The sequence below is a fragment of the Arachis hypogaea genome, chromosome 2 (genome assembly GCF_003086295.3).
Source record: "Arachis hypogaea cultivar Tifrunner chromosome 2, arahy.Tifrunner.gnm2.J5K5, whole genome shotgun sequence".
NCBI lineage: Eukaryota > Viridiplantae > Streptophyta > Magnoliopsida > Fabales > Fabaceae > Arachis > Arachis hypogaea.
Window position 1 is genome coordinate 55,878,926 of NC_092037.1, and position 20,077 is coordinate 55,899,002.

The window sequence follows — 20,077 nt, forward strand, 5'->3', positions numbered from 1 at the left end:
TCCTACCTTTAAATCAAAACAATAATTTTACTCCATAATTATAGGATGATTATGTGTTTATAACACGCAATAAAAGTAATAAAATAATTCTAAACATCTATTTTTTACTTAAATTTTATTAAAATAATATAAATCAGATTCAAATATTTAAGTATGTTAGACAAAAATAATTTTTCCTTTTCATTGTTGAAAATATTATGTATATCCATACTAAAACTAAATTTTGTTGTTAACTCCTTAATCAATGAACATTTAATTTAAATTGAAAAATTTCTTGCAACTTCTTACATAATATAAAATTTCTCAAAAAATTAGACTCGAATATACTTATGTGTGTAGAAGTAAAAGAATAAATTTGTTATGTTCTTTTCACTACAAAAAACGTCGTTAAAATCGACGGCCAAATCGACGGCTTAGCCGTCGATAATATTGAAATTCGACGGCAAAATAAATGGCGCAGTTGGTCGCTATAAAGCTTGTCGATTTTTCAAAATGCTAATAAAATTGACGGCTTTCATTGCCGTCGATAATAATTTAATAAAATCGACGTTCGTTCCGTCTGAGAAGAAAAAACTTTTTCTAGAGAAAGAAGTAGTATCTAATTCACGTAAGAAAAGAGAATCAGTCTGCATGCTTAACAGCCTTCCCTGTCTGAACCCCATGACTTTGGAATAGAATAGGCGGGAGTAAGCAATAGAATGAGTTATCTCGGGCTGATCTGAAGGTTGTTTGCAGGATACGGATTCGGCAGTCGAGACATATCTATTTCATTAAGAAAGAAAGGAAAGGATGCAAGCAAGGAAGCGCTAACCTATACGACTGCTATTCTTATTGATCAATGTGGGCTAAAATAAAGCCAAAAAAGGGAACTAGAACGGGGCGAACAAAGGTTGCCGTCGATAATAATTTAATAATATCGACATTCGTTCCGTCTGTAATATGGGTGTGAGAATTTTACATTCTTAATAAAATCGATAACATTGCCGTCGATATTATTATTTAAAATCGACGTCCTCTTTGTCGATAATTGATTCAATAAAATCGACAGCCTTTGTATAGATATTTAACTTAATAAAATCAACAACACTATTGTCTATAATATGTTTAATAAAATCGACGCTAAAGCCGTTAATATGTGCTTGAATAAAATTGACAACGTTGCCGTTGATTTAATTATTTAGATTTGTCTATTTTAACTTTTAAAAGTGACAACTTTGCCGTCGATTTTAATAGTTATATGTTTTAATTTTTTTTTCTATTTGAAAAATAGTAAACCGTTAATACAAATAAACTTTTAAATATAAAATAAAATTTAAACAGAATATTAGATAACAAGACAAATAAACTTTTAAATATAAAAATAAATTTATACTAAATATTAGATAACGAGTTTACAAACTTATCAAAATAATAAATAACCCTCTAACATAAAGACTCAAGACAAGATAAATAACTAAACTTAGACTTATATTCATTTACATTGCAATCTACTAATAATACAAAATATTCAAAGTAAAGTAATTAAATAACCTACTCATACTCGTCTAAATAATCATCTGAGTCATCAAAATCGTCGTCAGAATCATCCTCCCTTTGAGAACTCTGTGGTTGTCCTGGTCGCTGCAGAATAGGTGGAAGTTTTCTACCTGGAGCTGGGGCTGTGCTTTTTTGAGAGCTTGGGAAAGTAAAAGGAGGAGGTTGGGGAACACGTGATCCAGAACTATTAGGACCCATGGCTCTCACATACTCAGTCAAACTGCTCAACTGATGACTAAATTGATCTATCTGTGAGTTACTAGTGTTGAGATCCTCACGCAAGGATTCAATAGTCTGTTGCCACTCTCTTTTCTCCCTTTGGTAGCGGTCTTCAGGCTCTCTATATTTAGCGGCATGTTGTTCAACTTCACTATTGAGTATTATAATTCGTTCTCTAAGATCCAAAACATAAGCGCTGGTGGTCGTGGTTGGCCCATTAACTCAAGGCCGCACCATAGAAGAGTCCCTTACCTCACCCATGCCATATACCCTACCTCTTCGTTTTTCACCCACTGTCTCAATCCATATGCTTTCCTCAGAGACAGGCGGTGGATCAATTACACTTGCCTCTATAGCAGCCTGTCGCTCTTGCTCAGTCTGAAACATACGCTCTTGAAATATATCCTACAATGAGGAGAAATGATTGATAAACTACTATAAGTATTAATAATTCATAACAATTAGATAACAAAATAGTTACAATTAATAAAGGTAAGTTACCTTTGTCTTTTGGGAGTGTTCATCAACCCATTTAGTCATACCCTCTTTGCGAGTACGAGTGTGCTAAAAAAACTCATCCATACATGATTGTCTTCCAAGCGAATGATTCTACATAATGTAACCAAATTATCATGTAATATGGGATGTATTGTACTAAGCAATTGATTAAGCAGAAAATAAAACTCAGCAGTTTGCATCAATTCAAAAAGAAACTAGATCAAGATCATTATTAAGAACGAATTTCACTCTCTATTGATTAAGGCTTACCAAAGCATAACTAAATCAGAAAATCAGAAAATCAGAAAATCGATACAAGTTCGGGAGATGTATGTAAGTTTTGATAACTAAAGGGAATGGAAGAAAAAACAATCAAAATGCAAGGGAATAGCTTGAATAAACAATTGGTACCTAAACAAAAACTGAACCAAAGAACAAATTCTTTACTTCTATATGTGGTAGTTTTCTCTTTTTCATATCAGCCTCACGGTTTTTTTTTTGTCATTTCTATATATTTTCCAGTTTCCTTCACTCTTCCCTTAGCTAATTAATCAGTATCTTCATCAATTATTTGAAAATATCATATTTTCATCATCCACATTGAAGTAACACTAATATCATTAACGCTTCCTTGTATAATTGTATATTTTCACATACCAATTACCAGGTAAACGATACAATGGAAACACTTATTTATTTTTATTTTTTTTCTAAATCTAATATCTAATAATTAGTAGGAATTATAAAGCAAGCTATCTACTATGTCCTTTCTATGTATAGTGCATGCAAATACATATTATTTATTTTATCAATTTATATTCACATTCTGTATAATATAAATACAAATTATACTAATTTATTTATTTATATATATAGTTATGTATCTTGTGTTGGTAAAAAAGTGTCAGTTATATATGAATAGAATGCTTGCCTTGTCTGAATATAGATTTAGCTAGCCAAATTTGTCCATAACTTGTAGAGAAAAGGTTCATGCATGGCTTTCATCAATTATTATCATTATTCAAGCCACACATAGACAATCAAAACTTCACAAATATTGAAAATGCACATAAAATTTTGAATCTGTGTAAAATAACATTTGCAACTGTCACCATTCAATGATTGACATTTAAGATCATTTTTATTAAACAACTTTCAGAACAGCAAATATCATAGTAAAGATTGTCTATAAGCAACTTACCAAGCGTAACCTCGCTTCTGGAAAGGTGGTGCCTCCTGCAGTGTGAAGGGAAGTACCTCGAGTCAATTTCCTGGCAGCTGTATTTCTCGCCTGTAATTGTCTATAGGCATCAGTGTTTCAATGTCTCATCAATTCACCAAGAACTTCTGGTGGGATTCAATATGGACGGGCATTTTTTTTGCGAATGGCAGCCCTAAACCTCCAAACTTGATAGATATCATCCTCTTCCGTATCAATAATGTCAAAGCATTTCTATTTTAAAAAAATTATTGGAATAAAATTTAGCCTCTGAACAAATACAAATTTATTTTGCTGACAAATAAATAACAAGTAATGCTGAGTTTAACAAGTAATAATAATCTAAAGATATCAGAATTCTCTCTAATAGCAAAAGATATCAGAATTCTTTTATAAAGGAAGAAACTCGCGTCTATAATGTAATTAATTATTCATGGATGCATTCAAAACAAATCCTATAAGGAGGATTAAAACTACCATTGTCTGTCATAATTATTAAGTTAATAACAAAAGGTACAGTACATATAGTATATTAATTCCTCTTCCTCCAAAATTATGAACAAACATTAATTTTCTAATTTTCTATTCACTGTTGAATTAATTAAGTCATTAACACAGTAATAAGTTAATAACATTACAACAAAAAATAAAAATAAAAATAAAATCCAGTAAGTCAGCAACTACGGAAGAAAGTTAAGATCTCAAGAACACACGTCAGCAATAGAACAACAAACCAGTAGCAAGAATAACATAACAACCATCAACAGAAAAACAGAGCAAGGATCAAAGAGCTATATTAGAGAAAGTGGTTCTTTTAGACGAGTGGCATGGTTTATAATTCTATCTTTGACATATGTGAGCTAACGTCAGCTTCAAATTTGAACATATTTAAAAGTATGTGCTTTTATTGAATGTAAGTATAAACTTTATATTTATCATGTCTCAAGCTTATAGAGATTTTTGGAGTAGCTTTCACTGCATGAAACAAATGCTGCAGAATTTGTATGAACAATTTTGAGAGGATAAAAAATAAAAGTTAATTAGTTCACTATGATAATTATAAAAAAATTCAATTGAGAATGAATATTAAAAGTACAAAAAATACATGCTTATATACAAGAGAATAGCTTTAACTAATTCTAAAAATTACTAACTAACTAATTGTAATAGTAACTAATTTAATTACTAACTATTATATTGAATTAAATACGTGAGTCCAATATTTAGTTAATTACTTCACTATGATAATTTAATATGCCAATTCGACACATTACTTTTGAAGATTAATGAGATAAACCTAGAGATTAATAATGTAAATCATGTAATCAAAATTAGAATCCGAGTCGAAATAATTGGAATTAAACCAAGTGTGGCAGTATATTGTTGAAACTAGTGTCAGCATAAAATGGAATTAAACCACTTTAATTAATTAGGAACAAAATATACATTTGAAAAGATATGCAAAAATAAAATAAAGTTACAAATTTAGTGCCATGACCGGCCACAAAGTTCATTGGAGGTTCACAACTTCACAGTAACAATCATGCCATGTAGAATGCGTGAGTCACCAAAATTTTTAATAACTTTGCACTTTCATGTGGTAGAATAATCTTTTTATCTCTAACTTTAATTTTATGCCTACTCATCAATCATAATATCATATCATATATATCTATCTATTCATTCCTCATAATAAAGAATAGGATATTTTCCGTGAACATTTAAAAAAACTAACTGTTGACTATTTATCCTTACCCACCAAAAAACATATATATTTAACTAATGTTGGGAGGATAAAAAATAACCAGAATATTTTGAGCTCAAAAACAATTTTGTTGCTGCAAAGATTTCGATAGAATAAGGAGACAGTATAATATACTATGAGATATAATATTATAAAATATGTAAAACAAGGTAGATAAAATTTACCCTCCATTCAGTCCACCATATTTTTCGAATATCATCATCTGCCTCATCAAAATTCAGCCAAGACTTGTTGTAGTTTTTCTTAAAAACCTGAGAAATATGCTTCAATCCAGGTTTAAGTGGGTGCCAACTACATCAAAAACAAAAAAAAAATGATAACGACATATTACTAAGTAAAAATGAGACATGCTATTCATAAAATTTAAAGCAAATAACAAACTATTTGGCACCATCATATCTGAGCTTTGGAGCACTTGTGCTAGAGTGACCAGTGGCAGTGGATGTTTCTTGACCCTGAACATCTTGGGTACTATTAGATATGGTTTGTCTTTCCCCACAAGATCCTGCTTGACTGGGAGCTACAATAGCTGGATCACTTTGCACACCATGTGAGGCAGTGTTGGAAGGTTCATTGGCTTGTTGAGTGCATGATCTTGGCACACCCAGAGTAGGCATCATTTGTATCTGAGGCTCCTGACGGAAGGGGGTAGTAGTAGTAATAGCTGGTGGTCTTCCATTGGTCGGAGCAGTCGTGTCGGATGATGACCCAACGAGAGAGTATGGATCCGCATGCAAGTCAAGGGGCTGACCAGTAGAAAGCCTAGGCCTCCCCTTTCGGCCTCGGCCACGGCCACGGCCACGACCGCGATCTCCGTCTCTACCAACCATATCCTGTACACATTAAAATAAGCAAGTTATTATCCATACTTGTTAAAGTAAAATGCAATTAAATTAAAATGCAATTATCCATACTAGTAAAATGCTTTTGCGGATTTAAATTCAGTAAAGAGTAGGAATTGGGTAAAGAATATAGCAGAAGCAGATTTTTCTTTAATAAAAAAAGTGAAATTGGTTAAAGAGGCTGCCATATTGAGTAACAGATTTTCAGCAACAAATATAGCCAAAATAACACCAAAGACACAAACGTCAAAAGAGAAGGATTCCGGAAAACACAGGGAATTTCCTACAACTTAAGGAAATTCAAGTAACCTCCATGTTTTCCCAAATCTAGAATTAATTAAGAAAGAACTACTTTTTACCATCATATTTCCTACTACTTTTTCCTACATCACGAAAGCCATATCCAGATAAGCTAATAAGTAGCTTGAGAAATAGCACTATACTTGAAATTGTAAGAAAATTGAAGAAGTGTATGTGTTTCGGATGATTAAACTATACATTACACTATATATTGACACCTGGTGAATATTTCCTAAAATACCAACACTCAGTTTCTCTGCAAACATATTTACCCTATCGACTTAAAATTGTAAAGAAATTTAAATGCTCTATCGGATTCATAATTTCTAAGGTATTTACAACCAATAATTTTGGAAACCAAAGTCTAAGGGTCAATAACAGAGCATGTGCCCTTGTATATATGTATAATGATTGTAGTAGAAGTTGTTCAGAACTCAAATGAAAATGTTAGCAAAAATTTTCATCCCATGAATATTATATTACTGGACATTCTTCTCAATATGCATTAGATCTAAACAATGACAAACCAAATGATCTTTCCAATATGGGAGATCCCAAAATATACTCCTTTTGGTCCAATTGTGTTCCACCCCATATCCGCTCAATCTCATTTGTCCTCCTGTGTCAACTGTTTTAGGATAGTGTCTAACTCTTTCCCAAATCTGTTCGCCACTAAGCCTAATAGGAGGTTCTTCATCCTCCTCAACATTCTTCTTAAAACAAACTTTATTACGTCTATAAGGATGACCTTTAGGTAAATATCTTCTGTGACAGTCAAACCACGAATTCTTTCCGCCATAATCTAACCAAAAGGCCTTGGTATCCTCCATGCATACTGGACATGCTAATCTTCCCCCCGTACTCCAACCAGACAACATTCCATAAGCAGAAAAATCGTTAATTGTCCACATTAATGCAGCCTTTAACTGAAAATTTCTCTTGCTATGAATGTCGTATGTTAGGACGCCTTCATCCCATAACTCTTTAAGTTCATCTATCAATGGTTGAAGATAAACATCAATTTTTGCTTTGGGATTTTCTTTTCCGAGTATGATGCACGTTAGGAACAAAAAAGGGTCTTTCATACACATATGAGGTGGAAGGTTATAAGGGGTAACTATAACAGGCCAACAAGAGTACGGTGTGTTAAAATGAACATTAGGAGAAAACCCAATCAGAATAAAGTCCAAGTCTAACATTACGCAGTTCGCTTACAAAATGAGGAAGCTTGGTATCAAAATGTTTTCATGCTTCACCATGGGAAGGATGTGTCATCACGTCGTCATTTCTGCGATTTTGGTGATGCCACAACATATGAGGGGCAGTACTCATTGATGCATACAACCTTTGTAGCCTTGGAATCAATGGCAAATAATGCATTCTTTTATATGGCACCTCTTTATTTTTTCCCTTTCTAGGCTTAAATCTCTGCTCTCCACAAAATTTACATTGTCTAAGATCTTTGTCCGCTTTGTAATATATCATACAACCATTGACACAACAATCTATCTTAACCTCCTTAAACCTTGAATAGCTTTTCTGGGAGTCTTAAACTCTACCAATACTTGTGATAGTGTAAATGGATGCCATTGGAACTTTGATAATATTTGTGACTATGTCAACCTTGCCAAAAAAATATATATAGGCACGATTTTTATAGTGAGATTACACGATTTTGACTGAGATTACACTGAGACTGAAGTTTGAAGTAATGGCTTAGGCAGTTGATAAAAATTTCTAATGATGGAATGAAAATGAGTTTGACTTCTAGGAAAAGTAACCCTTTTTGATAGTGAGATTACACGATTTTTATGTAGAAGTTTATCAAAATTTATATACGGGTTTTGTTTATGAAGATATTCTCCTACAAAAAAAATTAAGTTAGCACGATTGCTGTGTCTATAATGTATTGCAAATACTAAATAATACTTTATTAGATGTGGATTAGTCTACCCTAAATTCGAAAGTGGAGTTGAGTTTCCACATAACTATTAGAACCAAAAGATATAAAAAGTTTAAGGAATAAGTGTTTATTTTTGGACTGAGCAAGTTAATTAAACAAGCCCACAATAGGTAACACCATGCTGCATGAATGTTGTACTCACTTTTCAAGCCCAAATAGTAAAGTTTAGAGCCCAAAACAAAGGGGTGATGATCAGAACTCATAACCACCACAACGAACCATTTATATGTTCAAAGAAGAGAGCGTAAAGCAAGAAAGAAGTATGATGATGGCTCGTTATCTAACTCAGATTGCATCGTTATCACCATCATCATCTTCGTGTCTGACTTGCTCATCATCAAATACGTCTCATCCTTTCCGAACACCACACTTACAACAACCACCTAAGACGCTGTCGTGTCACCTCTCTTCATCTCACAACAACAACAACATTATATTATTTCTCTGAGAGAGATCAGCACTTCTGGTGCTTATAGTGCAACATCTCAATCAAATTTACTACCATCTTCTAACCAAACAATAAAATTTAATGCTAGAGTATTGGTGCTTATTTAGTTCACCAACTTGAGTTATACATATTAACCTTAAAGTTTATCTTAAATATTAAGACGACGAAGTTTGAATTTCAATCATAGAATAGTTGAGCTCACACCTATAGTCCCTTGACCATAATGAAAAAATTGATCAATCTATTGTCCTGTTTCAGTTTTATTTGCTTAGGAGAAATAGATAGGGACACAAACATCACATGCAAACCCATTTATTGAGCCAACAATTTATAAAACAGTATTTTTATATTGTTGTATCCAAATATAATTGATAGAATAAAAGTACTTTTAATGAAAAGAAGATATCACTGAAAAATAATCTTTCTAAACAAGCCCAAATTCACTATAAAGCATTGGCATCATGCTTTCCACAATCAATCTATCTAAACATGAAACGAAACAGAATACAAAACCTTACCTAACTAAGCAATCTATAAATGCAACAGCTTGCAAGTTTAACGTTGTCGACCCATCCTTAGCATCTAATGAAACCTTCGATCCATATCTCCTAAATAAAAATAGTTAGCCTCAATTAAAAAAACAAAATATACTACTATAGCTTCCTACTTTCTTTATCTATTTCTATTGTTTTTCTCTAAATAAACTAAAAGAGCAAGGTGCTGCATCTGCCATCATCAGTAACAGAAGAAATCATGCTTTTTATAGACAACACACACACCACCAGTGTACTAACGAAGCGGACATATATAGAAAAAAGGAAACAACACCAGAATAGAATCAACTTGAAGCTGCAAAATGGTCCAACATCACAATAGAAATTAAATAAAAAATTCCATTCAGGCATTTCTCCGAACATGTGGTGTGTAGAGTTCAAAACAGTAAATTTCAATTCAATCTAAGCAGCATTCAACCCAGTAATTTCAGAAAGATACAGTCAACAACAATTTCAGTCCATAAACACAAGTTTTAACAAACCTAAGCCTAACCAAAATTTCTAAAAATAGAATTAAAAAGCAGTGAAAATAAAGAAAAGACAGGGAACAGGAGAAGGGAACCTGCATTGATGAAATGAGAAAGAAGAACGAAGAGGCGGTGGGGTGGTGGTGATGTCGCGGTGGCACAAAAGGTCGCCGCCGCTGGTGGTTGCTTGTCGGTGCTTGAAGATACAGATAGAGGGTGACTCCATGAACAGGGGTGTCGCACGCAGGAACGAAGAAATGGAGAAATGGGGAAGAAAGAGAAGAAGGAAGAGAGAGAGGGTAGGAGATGGTGGTCGCCGGTGGTGGTGTCGGACGGAGGCGGTGGTGAAGAGAAAGCGAAGAATACATGCTTGAATTTGGGTAAGTTTGCGTTCTGAACTTTGGAAGGGGGGTTCACGCGAAAATATGTATTTAAAAAAAACAACATACATAGCGTCTATTTTATAGATTAAATTTACATCATCCATTCCATTCTAGAAAGCAATCAAGACCGTTCAAATTTATCGACGGCAAAGGTGTCGATATTTGAAATAATAAAATAGACGCCATAAACGTCGATTTTAATATAAAAAAAACAACATATATAGCGTCTATTATATAGATTAAATTTAGACCATTCATTCCATTTCAGAAAGTAATCTAGACCGTTCAAACTTATCGACGGCAACGGTGTCGATATTTAAAATAATAAAATAGACGCTACATTCGTCGATTTTATTTTCGATTTTTGGTTCGCCTGTCCTATGACGATAATAGAGAAATAAATTAATGCATTATAAAAATATCGACGACTAGGTTGTCGATTTTAATATTTTATTTTTAATTATATTTTTAGTGATATCGACAACAGGCCGTCGAAAATTATCGACGGCAGAAATAGCCGTCGATTTTTTGCGTCAAAAAACACGCTTTTTCTTATAGTGCTTTACTCCTCTCTCTCTATATATATATCTATATATATATATATATATATATATATATATATATATATATATATATATATATATATAGTATCAGATTTATTGTTAATTTTAAATTTAAATCTCATTTCAAATTTAAATCATATCGTATTATTTCAAACTTTACGAATAAGAATCATATCATAACTCAATTTGAAACAGAATCATTTAGGATCTTATTCAAACTTAGAATTTAAATTTAGAAATAGAAAAACACTAATTATTTTCGATTCTTATTTCATATTCTCAATTATTATATTATTACAAGTGTAATAACCCGTGCCATACACGTGATAAGATTGAAATTAGAATTTTAAGTTGTTTTGTTAAGATTAATTTGAATCATAATAATTTGATTAATAAAAAAGTAACATGTTATGTATTGTTTGCTTTTTCTTAATCTAGTGTTAAGTGTATTAACTCTAATTGTTACTAATTGGTTTTAGTAGTCTACCTTTTTTAATAAATCAGACATATATACTCAATATGACCATAAGTAACCTAGTAATATTTAGACCCACCAATAAACTTTTATATGTTATTTTACTGTCAAGGACATATCAAAATCAGCTCAAAATGAACAACAGATTATTAGAAAATTCTAATGCACAAAGTTCTCCAATAAATAATAAATAATTTAAACCCACTAAAAAATAACTTAACACTTTTTTTTTTATGCCTACAAAATATATACTTGATACAATATTATATCAATGTTAGTATATAATTTTATGATCATTGACTGTGTTTACTATACGTGACTCATTCTTAAAAGTTATTCTACACACGTGTGTAGTCGGAAGATAAATTCCGCTTGATTCATTAATAAAAAAATTTGAGAAGATATAGACCTTCCCCTCGATAAGTTCATTCTCAAACATTATTTTTGGCAAATAATTTTTTATTGAACAATGAATTTTATCACACTATAAAACAAATTAAATATAAAAGCTATTAGCACTTATAAAGCTATTAAACTGCACTGTCTTTGATTCGTGCAAGGGTTTACTTATTAAATAAACTTAAAATACGAACAAAAAATATTTTTAAACTGGACCTAGCATCACTTGAAAGAATCATGAAAAATAATCAACAAACCTTATCATCTATAAGAACTATTTCTATGTAAGTCGTCTTGCTCTTGTCAAATATAGATGAAACTTTTCATAACTTTATAATTCTTACCTTTATTTTCCAAACTTTTTCATCACATAATCTACCATAGGTAATACTATTGATAGAATCGTAGTTAGTAGTCATTAGATATGAAGAATAAAAAACAAAAAAACTATGCCTGAATTATGAATTTTCTAAATGAATTATAATGGTAACATATATATATATATATATATATATATATATATATATATATATATATATATATATATATATATATATATATAATAATTAGTTACAATTAGGTAAAAGTTATGTCATTATATTTTATTAATCTTTTTGATTAATTAAATAAAGATACTTGCTCAGTATATATATTATCTATAATAATTATATGCCAATATTTTTAGAAAAGAGTTAAAAGAGAAGATATATAAATATATATAATATTATTGCTATATAAAAATTAAATATAAAAAAATATGTTATTGTAATAAAATATTATATTATAAACAATTATATTTATAAACTAATTTTATTAATACACTATATCTATAGTATTATCATATGTTTTCGCAAAGAATAACTATTAATTAATATATATGTGTGTGTGTGTGGTGTGTTTTCACAAAAATTACATAAAATGATTTTCTCAAATCTTAATACATAAAAATGGAAATCGAGTTATTATCATTGTATACTACAAATATATAATTTCACAAAAAATAACTAATTTAATAATTTTTTATTTTTTATTATTAATAATCAGTGTTTGTGTAATTTTCATAAATTACAGTAATTTTTTATTTATATACACGTATATATTAATTTTGTTAAATACTTTTAAATATTCTTTTATTTATGCATAAATGTATATTAATTATACATAAAAATATTTAAATCACATATATTAATTATTTTTTTGTGATAATTATTTCCTTATATATATATATATATATATATATATATATATATATATATATATATATATATATATATATATATATATATATATATATATATATATAGATATATGATTATTTTTTATTCTACAATCTTGCAATAATTTTTTATTTTTTATATCCATGTATGTTCCTGATTCCCGTTCATACGCAAGATTAACATTTTTTTTAAATAGTGATGTTTTAATTTTTTTTTCTTTCACGTATCTTTATATGTTAGTAAGAAAAACAAAATCACCTATTGTGACTCTTTTTTTAATCACAATTTAATTTTAATTAATTAATCTTGTGTCCATACAATATAATTAAACTTTTAATCACTCTAATTTATTGATAAATTACACTTCTCTTAATAATTGTATTACTAATCTAAAATACAAAAAAAGTTGATATATATATCCAAGAAAGAAAATAAAGTTAAAAGTCGAAAAAAATTTATATTACAAAATTTAAAAATAACATATCTAAGAAGAATAGTCGTAATATATAAATTGAGGTAACAATTTAAATTTCTCTAAAACTAATTTAATCAAATAGCAATATTAGAACTAAATTACTTAAATAATATTTAATCTATTATAGTCCTTAGACATTTTAACCTATTCAAAAATGCCATTTTAACCAACCAAAACGCTACTCTGTCAGGGTAAAAACGGCGGTTATAGCCGCCATTTTAACCAATTTAGAAACCGCCATTTTATACGGAAATAATGGCGGTTACAAACTGCCATTTTAACCCTCAAAAAACCGCCGTATTAACCTCAGGTAATTGTGGCGATTTTCTGAAAACCGCCGTAATAACCATAATGGCGCCCAGAATAATGGAGTTTCTTGGGGGCGCCATTTTCGGTAATAATGGCGGTTACCAAAAATAACCGCCGTTTTAACCCTGTTTTTTTGTAGTGACACGTATAGATTAGAGTCATTCTTGTAACGACAATCAACTGAAACAACATCATAAGTTCTAACATTTAGAATCGTGCAAATTCAGACCATCCCCTTGTTAAATAAGATTCATCATCCGCTATCTGTGCAATGCGGCAAGGTATAGAATTGCCACACCGAGAAACTAAATTGACCTTTATTCCCTTCAATGGCATTACATTGATGGAAAAGAAGGCCGATAATTTCTGAAAAAAAATCACAATATGTTATAAAATTATTTTAATTATGAAAAGTTTAAAATAAGAAAATTTGAATATATTACCAATTGTTGAAATTGCATCTCCGAGTTTGACACGAATTTACCAAAACTGAACTTAAATTGAAGGAATTCAATCTCATTATGTGCTCCACTTCGAAGATTTTCGGGCAGACGTATAAAGCATGGAGGGGATGAAACTTAAACTTGGCCTACAAAACTCCGTGGAAACAATTCCTTAATAAAAAATCGAGCTCCTCTAAAGAAAACCAACTTTATCCACATTCCAATAGGCTGGTCATAATATATTAGTAGATCCAATCATCATTCGGTAAAATAGAGTTTACTGTCCCTTTGTTGGACACTTACATCCATGTAATTAGAACCCGAATCAGTGAATACAACTTGAAATGATATTTGATAGATGTGATGCATTGTAAATGATTGCGGCAAAATACAATCGCACTGGACTATTAAATGAAAAGAATAAGTTGGAGTAAGAACAATCATTAAATTATTAAAAGAATAATATAATAGAATGAATATATACAAAATACTATAAAAAATTATAAATTGTACCTTAAAATGATTAATTTTGATGAAAAATGAATAATACATTCTTATTCTATGAAGTAGTTAAGGAAGAATAATAAATTAAAAAAATGAGTTGACTCTTAGATCTAGACTCACGAACCATAAAAAAATACTATATATAGCCTTTATTAAAACAAAAATAATTATATAAATTAGTTATTATTGAGTTAATTTTTTATTATTTACGTTATACATTATATATTTGCCGTAATTAAATAAGTCATTATCATATCATATATATTTTTATTATGATTGGAATAATATATTTTTGTTTTAATTTTTTAAGGTTGATATCAATATCAACTTGCCAAAAATTATGATTAATTTAAAATTATATTATAATGATTGAAAGATTAAAATTATTTACAATTAACATAATTATGTATTAAATGCTGATTTGATGTATAATTATAAAAAATATTGACAATTAATATAATTATGTATTAAATGCTAATTTAATTTATAATGATTGACAATTAACATAATTATGTAGAAAATAAAGCATAACAACTAAAATTAAATTTGTTAACTAATTGAAGTTAGGTAGACAATTTTTGGCAATTATTTTAACATTTAATTATTGATATCTATTATTATTATTATTATTATTATTATTATTATTATTATTATTATTATTATTATTATTATTATTATTATTATTATTATTATTATTATTATTATTATTATTATTATTATTAATTGATATCAATATAAATGGGTCACCATTAACATAATAACTTACCACTAATAAAATTATTGCATAATGAATGAGAATTAGAATTATATCAATATAATTAAAATGATTAAAAATATTCACGATTGATAATTAGTTTAATAATATATTAAACATTAATTTTATATAATTATAATAAAGATATTTTTTTAAATTAGTATAATTATGAATTATTCATTAAATGCTAATTGTAATATAATTGTAATATTGTAATATAATTATAATAAAGATATTTTTCTAAAATACTTTAGAAGAGAGAATAGTGCTTTCAATTTGAAAGAAAAATGAATTCATGAGAAATTAACACCTCACTTTTATTAGTTGATAATGTATTAAATATTAATTTTATATAATTATAATAAAGATATTTTTCTAAATTAGTATAATCATGCATTATTCATTTAATGCTAATTGTAATATAATTGTAATATTGTAATATAATTATAATAAAGATATTTTTCTAAAATACTTTAGAAGAGAGAATAGTGCTTTCAATTTGAAAGAAAAATGAATTCATGAGAAATTAACACCTCACTTTTATTAGTTGATAATGTATTAAATATTAATTTTATATAATTATAATAAAGATATTTTTCTAAATTAGTATAATCATGCATTATTCATTTAATGCTAATTGTAATATAATTATAATGTAATTGTAATATAATGATAATAAAATTATTTTTCTAAAATAAATTTAAAAGAGAAAATAGTGATTTCATTTTGTAGAAAAAATGAATTCATGAAGAATTGACACATCACTTTCATTAGTTGGGAAAAAAATTCAGTTTTAGTATATTTCTCATTATTATATATTTTTCTCTAATAATATATTCAGTGTTTTCTTTGCTTTGTTTCAGCATTTCGAACATGGGTTTAACTTCTCGTAGTTCTCACTTCTTAGTCATTCCATTATTAGATGCAGTTGATAACTATTGAAATTCCTCGATTAACATAGGAGAAAAATATATTATATGATAGAATTAATATGAGTATATTTTGTTATTAAATAAAGTTAATGTAAAATAAAATTATACGTAAAAAAAGCAAAGAAAACAAAATTAAAATAGCAAAAGTGATAAAAAGATTATTTTTACAATTTTGTTCTGTCATTTTTATGTATAGAAGATTAGAAAATAGTAAACTTCTAACTAAATTAATCTGTATTTATTTTAGTCAATTTGAATAAATATCAAATTATCTTATTTAAATTTATTTCTTAAATTTATATATCATAAAAATAATATCAATTAATTGATATAAATAATTTTAAATTGTGTGATACTTAAATATCTAATCAAATCAATTAGTTAATATACTTAAATCATCATAATGAATTGTATTTAATGAGTTAAAAAAAATAAATTAGGAAACACTCTCAAAAGCATCGACTCTATCATTAAATGTAAAAATTCGATTTTTATATAATAGAATAGATAATATAATAGACGGTGAAGAAGAGAAAGATAAGCATTTTAGATCCTAAATTGTTTCATTTGGATGTTATAATATAGGTATCACATTATTTTACTTATTCTATCCTATGGAACCTTTTGTAACTTTATTTCAGTATGAATGAAATTTTACTACCTTTGAGTAATAAATTAAAATCCAAAATAAAAGTGAAAAAAATAAAGAATATAAATTATTAATTAAAATTTAATTTAATTTTTTGTTATTATAATAAATATTTTTATTCAATATACCAACACCGTGCAAAATTAATCATAAAAAAGTATAAATATAAATAAAAGAATGAATAAGTAAAATTACTAAATTATATAATGCACTGTAAAATAATACATTTTTATGTTTAAAAAATTACATTTAAATAAAATATTTATAAAATATAAAATTTAGAGTAACATAGCTTCGTGAACATTATTCGTTAATCAATTATGAACTAACATAAAATTATAATACAATTTATTTACGAAAAAAATAATCAACAATTAATATTAATAAATATAAAAATCATCCAAACACTTTGATTTAAAGTATGAGTGGTTAATTATTATTCATTATTATTGTTTTATTCATAACAAAAAAGTAAAAATATAATTATTCAGATTTAGATTTTAGAAGAATTAACGTTATAAGTAACAAATGATCTATTTTATTATGCATATTATAAATTAATGAATTAAACTAACTGATATAATAAATTATAATTAATTAATTGGTATAAATTATAATAAATTATATAATATTTAAAAAGAAAATAAAATGAATAAGAAGAAAATAAAAAGAAATAGAACAGATAGAAGACTACAATAAAATAAATTAAGTGTGAGAATTTTTTTTTGTAAATTTTATATCACATCCGTTTCAATAATAATAATAAATGAAAATACGTCAACTTGATATCTAAGAAAAAATGATGAGATAAAATCATAATATAGTTCTAAAGTAAAAGTTTAAATTAGACCATAATATCATTGCACAACACAAATTGAAAGTAATTTTACACTACAATATACCGTAAACTGGTAAATGACTTAAATTTAAATACAAATTTTTTTTATTTATACATACATGATAATACCATGGTCTATAAATATTTCATGGATAACATATCATATATAGCTCCGAATGATGAGCACGGGAGTTGGAGTGTGGTGGTTTGTGTCCGCGATAGTTGCTTTCTTGCAAGGACGCCTCATGCCCTCATAGGAAGAAAAAGAATTGTTGTAAAAGCTATCCAATGAAAGAGTAATTGGTAAACAAATGATATTTTCTTCTAGCATACAAGCTCTTTTATAGTGATAAAATAAAAATAGAAGGAATAAAATTTTCTATTTTTATATTAGGAATAAAATTTGATATTTATCCTATTATTATTATTATTATTATTATTATTATTATTATTATTATTATTATTATTATTATTGTTATTATTATTATTATTATAAATGAGTTACCATTAAGGTAACAACTTGCTACTAATAAAATCATTAGATAATGAATAAAAATTAGAATGATATTAATATAATTAAAATGATTAAAAATATTTTTGATTGATAATTAGTTTAATAATGCATTAAATATTAATTTTACATAATTATAATAAAGATCTTTTTCTAAATTAGTATAATTATGCATTATTCATTAAAATGATTAAAAATATTTCCGATTGATAATTGATAAGTAGTTTAATAATATATTAAATATTAATTTTATATAATTATAATAAAGATATTTTCTTAAATTAGTATAATTATGCATTATTCATTAAATGCATTCATTTTAGAGAGAAAATAGGTTCATGTAAAATTGATACCTCACTTTTATTAGTTGATGGAAAACCCAATTTTAATATATTAAGTAGATAGATTATATCTTCCTAAACAAACCTAAACAACTCTAACACTAATAGCCCGTGCCATTTCGTGTTTTTCAAGACTTATATTTAGGAACATATAGAATTTTAATAATATTACACGGGTAATTGAAATAGTTTATATATGGGTTTTTCAAGTTATTATTATTATTATTATTATTATTATTATTATTATTATTATTATTATTATTATTATTATTGGATAATGAATAAGAATTAAAATTATATCAATATTTTTAAAATTAATACAATTAAAATGACTAAAAATATTTAAAATTAATGTGCCTTATTAATATCATAAGATTTGATCATTTTATGATTAGAATTAAATATACTTTTCATGATTATCACGATTGGTGCCATTATCATATCATTATCATATATTATTATTATTATTATTATTATTATTATTATTATTATTATTATTATTATTATTATTATTATTATTATTATTATTATTAAAATGATTAAAAGTATTTTTAATTGATAAGTAGTTTAATAATACATTAAATATTGATTTGATATAATTATAATGAAGATATGTTCTTAATTTAGTATAATTATGTATTATTCATTAAATATTAATTATAATATAATTATAATAAAAATAATTTTTATAAAATAATTTACAATAGAATAAAGTGCATTCATTTTGGAGGAAAAATGGAGTTACGAGAGATTGACATCTCACCTTTCTTAGTTGGGGAAAAACCCAATTTTAGTATATTAAGTAGATTATTATATTCTTGGTACTAGCAAAAATTATAATAACTTTCTATTTGAATTAATATAATTTTTATTTGATTAAATCAAAATAATGATTAAATAATTCTTTAGTAAAGATTAAAAAATTTATTACTGTGTGACCCCATCTATTCAATACTAAGTGGATTATAAATTAGTCATCCTAAATTTATTAATTAAGATTAGTATCTAACAAAACTGCTTAATAACCTGATAGTGTGAAGTAAAATATTTTTACTAAGAATCCAAGAAGAGCAAAGTATAACTCTTTCTATATTTTCAACTCTTGGTTAATCCTTAAAGTATGATTTAATTGTCAAACTCTAACTTATTACTATTAGTCTATAATTATAATGAACTGTGAATGACCTAAAAAATTGATTTCTTCTTTCGTTCAATCCTCTTGGCCTAGATTTTACTTATTCTAATCATTATAATCATAGAGCTCAAACTTTTTAACAAGAGTTGACATATTCTTTATTGACTAATAATTAATTCTATAAGTATTTAAATCATACCTAATACACTGTTGATTACTATGACAGTCGCAGGTAAAATAAAAGCTCTATTATCATGTTCATCTTGATAATATCCTATTGACAAATATGCAATAATTAAAACTATTAAGAATTCTCAATGTGAGCTAGTTCAATGATC

At 27.1% G+C, this 20,077-nt stretch overlaps 1 protein-coding gene across 2 annotated transcripts; it reads right to left on the reverse strand.

The window, feature by feature from the left end:
* Positions 1-1,341: 1,341 nt before the first annotated feature.
* LOC112744623 (uncharacterized) lies at positions 1,342-10,244 on the reverse strand. 2 transcript variants are annotated; one of them, XR_003172857.2, is made up of 7 exons: positions 9,907-10,244; positions 9,309-9,398; positions 5,629-6,070; positions 5,402-5,528; positions 3,455-3,706; positions 2,257-2,364; positions 1,342-2,160 (listed from the first exon to the last, which is right to left on the reverse strand). XR_003172857.2 is itself a non-coding variant. In XM_025794308.2 (3 exons), exons 1-3 carry the CDS (start codon positions 10,177-10,179, stop codon positions 5,503-5,505), a joined length of 741 nt encoding a protein of 246 aa, XP_025650093.1. In that variant the 5' UTR covers positions 10,180-10,223; the 3' UTR covers positions 5,422-5,502. The 2 variants fall into 2 exon arrangements, 1 of the variants encoding a protein (XP_025650093.1); XM_025794308.2 differs by lacking the exons at positions 1,342-2,160; positions 2,257-2,364; positions 3,455-3,706; positions 9,309-9,398 and having other exon boundaries at positions 5,422-5,528; positions 9,907-10,223.
* Positions 10,245-20,077: the final 9,833 nt, after the last annotated feature.